This window comes from Aricia agestis, chromosome Z (assembly GCF_905147365.1).
Source record: "Aricia agestis chromosome Z, ilAriAges1.1, whole genome shotgun sequence".
Lineage (NCBI taxonomy): Eukaryota > Metazoa > Arthropoda > Insecta > Lepidoptera > Lycaenidae > Aricia > Aricia agestis.
In genome coordinates this window covers 9595281-9604467 of record NC_056428.1, presented here as the reverse complement: position 1 = coordinate 9604467, position 9187 = coordinate 9595281, and the positions used below count along the sequence as shown (strand labels likewise).

General features: G+C 45.0%; 1 protein-coding gene across 1 annotated transcript; it reads left to right on the top strand.

The window, feature by feature from the left end:
* The first annotated feature begins 6655 nt into the window (after nucleotides 1-6655).
* Nucleotides 6656-8933, top strand: LOC121738278. The gene is made up of 2 exons (XM_042130234.1): nucleotides 6656-6764; nucleotides 6904-8933. The coding sequence occupies exons 1-2, from the start codon at nucleotides 6656-6658 to the stop codon at nucleotides 8931-8933; spliced, it is 2139 nt and encodes a 712-aa protein (XP_041986168.1).
* Nucleotides 8934-9187: the final 254 nt, after the last annotated feature.

The following is a 9187-nucleotide window of genomic DNA, read 5'->3' as shown; positions in this document are numbered from 1 at the left end:
AAAGGGTTTCTTTCTGAGGAAGAATAGACAAGTGAAGATTAACGAAAAAAAATTCTCTTTTCGTCCGTAAAATATTTCATAAACTATAAATTAAACTTATATTAAAAATGTGAAAGTGTGTCAGTCTGTTTATCTGACATTTGGTACGGTAACACGGACATGCTGCTAAATAAAAATGTTCGGTTCCCGCGCGACAAACGACTTGGACAAGGGTTTTGCGGGCGTTATCTAGTCTGTCATAATTTCTTCTTATTTTTCACGTTTCTACTATACTCAGACAACAACCGACAACTACTTACATTCACGACAAAACAATATATTTTGAGGGGTCAGATAGATCTTCTTCTTTTTATAATATATAAAATTCTTGTGTCACAATGTTAGTCCTCCGAAACTACTTTTATTTACTGATTTGTACCAAATTGTATATGCATATTCAGTAGGTCTGAGAATCGGCTACTGGGTACTTTTTATATTGATAAGTGCATTTGTTAAATAAATAATAGTACATTATTACAACTCGAGACTGACGGCGACCATTGTTTGTGCGACGGGATAGCGATGGACGGTGCCATGGCGACATACTTATTTAGTCACTTTAATAAAATAATATTGGCAAAATACTTTATAATATGGCAAAACAACGTTTGCCGGGACAGCTAGTATTATTATAAAAGTATAAAACGTCACTACTGCATTTCATTTCTTTATTACTTTTTCTGAATTTATTCTCAGAATGTTTATTTCCATCACCATTAAATCGGTTCACGAAAGCATAGACCGCATCTAAATTCGAGCGATCGAAAATATCGTCATTTCTCGGTCCCACCGCCATTCCCTGAAGGTAAATTGGCACAGGAATGGCGGGCACGCGGCGCGTAATATCTTATCATCAATATTGATTACGCACCTGTACCAGCTCCTCTCATTTGTCAGACAAAAACAAATATTGAATGCATTTCTACTTCCAAGCTTTCTGAGGAGCCATCAATTGTGAAACTCGATATAATTCATCAAACAAAAACTTTTGCACAATTTTTATGGTTATTATTATGGTAAATTTCAAATGTTTATTGAGTTTTTTTTTAAGTAAATGTATTAAACGACTAGATGACCTGGTGAACTTCGTGTATACTTTCCCTGGACTTTCAGAAACATTTCAATTAGTTAAATCAATTCAGACGTTCTCGAGTTTTAGCGATACTAACAAAATTTAAATTTAATTTTTATTTATATATATAACTAGACTAGCTGACTCGACAAACGTTATTGTGTGATGTACGTTATATTTCGCTTATGAAATACAATATGTTGACGATAAGCACACAAAATTTCATCAAAATTGATCCAGCCATTTCGTAGAAGTTTAGAAACTCACATCGCGACACTAGAACTTTATGAATACGATACGAGGTGACCGTAGAATTAGCAGCAAAATCATTACAACATGGGTAATAGTAAAATATGGTTCGAAAACCTTACTATCCATGAAAATGATGTGTATACTAGCATAATTGATGATAACCATCCAAAACTACTAGGCCACGTTAATTGATCGCAAATGTACTTAAGTTTATTGTTTACAAAGTCTTATTACAAAGTCTTTAGTTAAATATGAGTACTAACACAACTAGATTATAAGACTATACTAACATTTTATTTTTAATATTTAATGGATCTTTAAGTTGTCCGAAAATAAACATTTTTATTTTATTTATATTTATTGTATTAATTAATTAATACGTCATCAGCCGTGGCTACTCCAAGACGTTACTTCTTTTAATTTTAATACACCCGAGACGAATCTGCTGTTAAAAAGATATATTTTTAACCCGTTCTTCCTGTCAGTCCAAAGACGAAGTAGTAGCCAATCCTCGTCCTAATAAAACTCTTTGTAGAAACAGCTTCAATTGATCATCAGCTCAGTTAATTTCCCGATTCCAGCTGAAGGATTAAAGTACCAGTTCTAGCAATCGCAGCAAATTCCTAAACACTGGTTTAGCCATTGAGGTCGAGCCATCGATTTGAGACAGATCACAATGTTCCGGATAAGATCTAACTTGTCTTATATTATTACTTTTAATCAGTATTTGGTAAGCCTCATGTAACCGTTCCAAATGTGTTTATTTTTAACCGATTTAGAAATAAGATATGTTTCATTTTCATTATTTTATTCTTCATTAGATAAAGTAATTTCTTATTATGTATTGGATGTCTACTATTTAAACCATCTAATGTTCTTAAAACATTAATTGGTTACTTTCATTGAATTAGTAATTAAAGAAATTTATTATAAGATAGTTGGAAAACCTTATATTTCAATAATGAAATCTTAGACTTGTATTCAAATTACAAAACAATTTCTGTATTCCAATTGAAAAACAAAATTGTTTCATCCGAACTACTAAGTAACAACTGTAGACGAGAAAATCTGTAATTCGTACAATAAAGAACACCAGCTTCCGACTTCTTTACATAATTAGAAACAAAAATTAGAATAATTGTTGGGTGGATTCTTCCAAAGTTTTAGGATTAACCCCAAAAAGTACTACAATAACTATAACCCAGATTAACTTTTGTCATTTTGTATGTTATCGTGAATCAAATACTTTAATACTTTTTGTTCGTTATTTTAGTCGAGGTCGGTAAAAATGTTATAATATATTAATGTTTTACATGGAATTCAAATAATGCTATTTGCATTGCTCTTTATAATATTTAATGTACCAAATTACTTTCGATATTATCAAATTAATTAAGGGTAATGGTTCGACATGCTAATCTGAAACGTCCGATCTGAGGCCTATATCAAGTGTTAATTATAGTTGGACCCGACCGTACTCTACACGCGTTCAACAGGTACAGCGCTACGTAGGGCGCTACGCCGTAGCTGCGGTGCTACGACGCGCTACGGTGCGATACGGCGCGGCGCGTACGCGTCACGCTCGCGGATCCCGTCGGGACACGGGGGGGGAAAATGAAACGTTACTTACTCGGGGCGCGCGGCGGGGAGACGAGAGACGGTACACTTGTTGTGAGACCGCGTGGCCGGGCTGCGGCAGACTGTTGCTCCCGGGCCCGCTTCACTTGTTACGTGCTCCCCCCTGACCCCGCGCCGCGACCCCCGCCCACCCCGCCGCTGCCCCCCGCCGCCCGCTCTACGCTCGCACCCGCGCGCCCTTATCTATCCGGGTGAGGTACGCGAATCACAAACCTTCTACTTAAAAATCTTATTAATGTAAATTACGTTAATCCGAGACGAGCCCGATGACGGTTTAAATATAAACATTAGAATATTTACGTCTTTCGTACAATTAATGAAATAAAAATGTGGGGAAAAATTATTAAAATTTTTACATCCGTTTGCAAATTTTGCGATACGGTAAATCTGAATTTAACGGATGAATAAAAGGGAGACATCTAGGGAGATTAAGGAAGTATTTATTCTAATTGATTCATACGAAAGCGTATTATGGTTCATTCTAATCCAAAAAATAAGGAGAGTATGAATTGCTTTTGTGTATTGCTTTCATCCTTACCTTCTTTGTACAAACCTAATATTTCAAATTGAAGCTCAAAATGTTACCACATTTATTACAGTTAAGGAAATATTAAAATATTTTCACCTTTTTAAATATTATGTATTGACTTATTCTCTGGGCACTAATAAAAATAACGGCCAAGTGCGAGTTGGACTCACGAAGGGTTCCGTACCGATATAAAAAACCGAAAGTAGACAAAACATTGTGTTTTTGTATGGGAGCCCCCCTTAAATATTTTATTATTAATTATTAAAATACAAAAATGATTAAGGATTTGGTGAAAATTTCAAGTGCCTAGCTGTTACCATCATTGGTTCACTAGGAACAAGAACAAATTAGAAATACCAGTAATCAGACTTAGCAAAGTCAGCAAATCTTTTAAAGGCCAGTGTGCACGACAGACAGTAAATAGTGCATGGACTATGGACATTTTAGTGAGAAATCAGTGTACAGTGAAAAATAGTGCCATTCAATGGGATGGGTTTAGAGCCAGTGCGGTAGTGCCGATTTCTGTAACCGAAAAGAAAAGAATAGTATACATCTCGAGCGGGATATCCTTGTCCCAGACAAGGAAGTCCCGTGCGAGAGGGACAGCCAGAGACGACCGTTATGTCGGGGGGCGGCGAGGCAGTATAAATATAGGAAAAATAGATTTTTGCAAATTTCGGATACGGAGGTCGGCACGAACATGTTTATTATGTAAAATTATAGCTAAGAGAATTGTACAAATAAAACCATACATTGGTTTTATTTGTACAATTCTCTTAGCTTTTGCAAAATTTTGTAAAATAATGTAATTTTCATGGAAATTCAATAAATTTTCCTTCCAAGGGGGTGAGGCATGGAATGTTCTGGAAGCTGGGTACCGAGGCCGATATAAATATGGGTCGGCCGCCATAGTACGGCACTCGCTCTCCAACGTTGCCCAGCTTCGGAACTACTGTGTGCTTGCTACCTGGAACAAGACTGAAAAAGTGTTTAAATTCATCTCCTCATCGAATAATCATCATCATCATCACCCTCATCTCTACAAGAAACGCTGACCTAGGCGATCTACGGGGAATTAGCGCAAGCTGTCCCCCACATTGTATGGTCCTTCGTAAAGCCGGATTCTACGCCAGGACCATTGTATGGTCCTTCAAGAAGCCGGATTCTCTCCGAGGAAGAAATAAAATTAAGTGAAAATCAAGAAGCCAGCGCGTTCAGTGAAGAAAGATGTCCAAATCGAAGGCTTCAAGCATCGCCGATGGGGCTGAACGAGCGAGTCAAACCGGAGTCCAGACGAGAAGCGGAGCATCGACGCGCCCCGCGGCTCCACCGGTCGAAGAACAGGAGGAAAACTCCAGGGAAACCGCCGAAACATCCGAAACAGAACAAACCTCGACGGAACGAACCTCTACCACCGCCAGCGAGAAAACAGCAGTAGAAGAGGAGTCACGACGGAAGAAGCGTGCGCCTCAGGGAAAGCAGGAGGAAAATTTTGGAAGCTGAGAAAAAGCTAGCGGAACCGAAACTGGCAGAGGCACGTGCATCGCTCGTCCTCGCACAGGCCAAACTGGCCAGGGAAAAGGCCATGCTGGCCTGCGGAGACGAAGAGGAAAACGAGGTAGCAGAAAAGGAAACGGACAAGGTGGAAGAATGGCTGCAAGGGCAAACCATTAACCCGGCGGCCGAGGAAAAAGAAAAGCAGAACGAAAATGAAGAAAGGAAAAATGAAAATTCGGAAAATGAACCGGAGCACAGAAAAGCTGAAGAAAGACAGAAGAGCAGCGACATCACTTCGCTGGCGGCGGCGCTCACGCAGGCCGTTCGCATGTCAAGAGACGCCCCCAGGTTTCAGAGCTTCCCGGGCATTCGACGGGGTGGCTCGGCTACAGGGCAGCGTACTACGAGACTGAAGAAATGTTCTCGCACACCGAGAATACTATGAGGCTAAGAAGAAGCCTCAAGGGAGCAGCCCTCGAAGCGGTCGCGAGTCTACTCATCAGCCAACCGGAGCCGCGAGCAGCCATCCAGGCGCTGGAAAGAAGATTCGGCCGTCCGGACACACTGGGCGAAATACAGAAAATCAAGGCGCTGGGCAGGCTGAGTGACAGCCCGCGCGAACTCTGCATATTTGCTAACAAGATAGCGAATTTGGTGGCCACGCTGGAGACACTATATGTTTAATCCTGAATTAGTGAAAAGTATTGTAGAAAAGCTGCCGCCCATTCTGCGCAACAAGTGGTACGATTTTGCCGCAAGAAGAAAAGAAGATACGTCGGACTTGAAGAAGATGACCCTGTTCCTCAATGAAGAAATGCAGTGCGTATGCGCTGCCCGAGGAGACCAAACCTCACCCAGAGAGGCCCCAGAGAATAAGACTGGAACGGTGCCCGATGTGCCAGAACGAACACCACTTGACGGAGTGCAAGCAGTTCCTCGGGGCCCCTGTGAACGAGCGCTAGAACATAGCGAAAAAGAACCGCATCTGTTTTCAATGTTTGCGAGACGAAGACGGGGAGGAGAAACCAGCCGGTCGCATCCCACACACGACTCGGTTGGGTGCTGCACGGATACAGGTCGTCGCACACGCAAACTATAGCCTTCTGTGGCCACACAGTAGCCACAAAGGAGGAGAAGACAGAAGACAATATGGAAAACATGATGAAGAGGTTTTTCGACCTGGAATCACTTAGGATCGAATCCAGAAAACAGAAAAATGACCCAGAAGATCGTGCGCTGGAGATACTTAAGAAAACCAGTCGAAGACTTCCTGATGGGCGCTTCGAAACCGCGCTGCTCTGGAAGGACGAGAAGGAAGTTATTCCCAACAACTACAACGATGCCTGGAGGCGTCTCAGGTCCCTGGAAAAGAAGCTGAATCGAGACCCAGGCCTGAAAGAAAAGTACGAAGAAAGAAAAAGCAACCTGCTGGAATCCGGATACGCAGTGCCAGCACAGGAGCCACCGGCAGCAGGGAGAACATGGTACTTACCTCACTTCGCCGTGTGCAACACAGCGAAACCAAAAATCAGGTTATTACACGACGCCGTGGCCAGATCCCATGGCCGCAGCCTCAATGACATGTTGCCCTCCGGCCCCGACCTTCTTCAGTCCTGCCAGGAGTAATAATGAGGTTCCGCCGACACCCTGTGGCGGTAACCGCGGACATCAAGGAGATGTTCATGCGCATCCGCGTCCGGAAACAAGACCGGGACGCACTCCGCCTCCTGTGGAGAGGTAACGAACGAGAAGAAAAGCCGCAAGAGTACCAGATGGCGTCCCTTATCTTTGGGGCCACGTCATCGCCATGCACGGCTCTGTACGTAAAAAAACAAGAATGCAGAAGAGTTCCAGGAAAAATATCCACGTGCTGTAGCGGAAATCAAGAAGAACCACTACATGGACGACTTCATATCCAGCTTCCCGAGTGAAGAAGAAGCACTGAAGATATCGCAGGAAGTCGACATGGTCCACCGGCACGCCGGGTTCGAGCTGCGAGGCTGGACATTGAATAGCGAAGCCCTACGCCGACGTCTCGGGAACGACCGAGACTCCAAGGAGGTCCCTGTGGGAGAAGACTGCACGGACAAGACGCTGCGAATATGGTGGGAGGCGCATGAAGACCTGCTGCGCTTCAACCTGAACGAGGCGAAGATACCTCGCGCCATCATAAACGAGGAGAGGGCCCACACGAAGCGTGAAGCCCTCAGTGACATGATGTCACTGTTCGATCCGCTCGGACTACTGTCACCGCTCACCATGCCCGCCAAGAAGTTCATGCAGGAGACCTGGAGGTACGGCACCGGATGGGACGAGCCCCTACCGGAGCAGCTCATCCCCAAATGGACGGCGTGGACGAGAGATCTACAACAAGTAAGTAAACTAAAGATTCCCCGCTGCTACAACCTGCAGCCTGAAATGGTAAGTGAAATGCATACCTTTGTCGACGCGAGTGAAGAGGCATACGCCGCAGCTGTCTACATCCGCATGGTGCGCGAGGACGGAGCAGTACACACGGCGCTCGTGGCAGCCAAAAGCCGCGTAGCCCCGCTGAAGCCGACGTCCATCCCGCGCCTGGAGCTGCAAGCTTTTCTCCTGGGTACCCGCCTCGCGAAGACTATGGAGAAAGAACTAGAAGTCGAGCTGGTAAGGAAAACATACTGGAGTGATTCCCGCACAGTGCTGGCGTGGATACGCGCCGAGCCGCGGGCCTACAAAACGTTCGTCGCGCACCGCCTCGCCGAAATAGAGGAAACAACGAAAGTCAGCGAGTGGCGATGGGTGCCGACGAAAGAAAACGTGGCCGACGACGCGACGCGCGCCACACCCACGGACTTCGGAGCCGCCCACCGATGGTTCAGCGGGCCCGAATTCCTGAAAAAAGAAGAAAAATTATGGCCGGAAGAAGGAAAACCGGCGGAGAAAACGGACACGGGTGAAGAAAAATGTTTTGTCGTGCGATACTTCGCGCTACAAGACAGCTTACCCGACATTGAACGCATAGGAAAGTGGAAGACGTTGCTACGAGCTACAGGTCGTGTACTGCAGTTCATTGACCTCTGTCGTTCCACGCGAGAAACCGTGGAAGCTGGGCGACAACGCACAAAGAAAAACCAAGAAAAGGATGCGGCCTGGGACTCGCGGCGATCGAAGAAAGAAAAATCCGCGACACGAATGGATCCAGCTACGCGAAGAAAATACATCGCACTCGACGCACAGTACCTCATTCGTGCCGAGGCACTCTGGCTGCGCCGAATGCAAGAAGAAGCATATAGCGAAGAAAGAAAACGAATAGAAGAAAACCGTTCTCCAGCGGCGGGAGACCGCCTCGCCTCGCTGAGTGTCCACCTGGAGGAGGGCCTCATCAAGCTACGGGGTCGAGTAGCAGCCGCAGAAGACATCAGCCGAGAAACCAACAACCCGGTTATCCTGGATGGCAGCCACAGGTACACGAAATTATATATCCAACAGATGCACGAAGAAATGCATCACGGCGGAGTAGAAGCAACCTCGAACGAGATCCGGCAGAGGTTCTGGGTAACCCGTATACGCCCCACAGTCAAAGGTGTGATCCAGGCCTGCCTGGCCAGCCGCATACGCCGAGCCAAGCCGACGCGTCCGGCCACGGGTGACCTGCCCGTCGCCTGGCTGACGCACCACGCGCGGCCATTCACCTTCGCAGGGCTTGACTATTTCGGCCCAGTGGAGGTCACCGTGGGCAGACATCGAGAGAAGAGATGGGTGGACCTCTTCACCTGTCTCACCATGAGGGCCGTCCACCTGGAGGTGCTGACGTCTCTCAGCGCCGACTCCGCCATCGCAGCACTGCGGAGGTTCGTCGCCCGACGAGGACAACCGACTGAACTATGGTCGAACAACGCGACCTGCTTCAAGGCAAAAATATAGGTAGTAGTCCTAATGTCGTTGAAACTAAGGTCGAATTTCGACCATTGAGCGATCTCTAGTTTCAGTTAATTGACATACATGGGCAGGTCATCACATGCTTAATCACACTGACCTCCATTATACACTTGTATAATGAAAATCAGTGGGTCATAGTATTATAACTTTCGTTGCCTAGCTACGTGTTTATGGCAGTAAGTGAAGCTCTATAAAATGCGACAGTATATAAATAAGTCTATGATAAAATGGTATTGCAA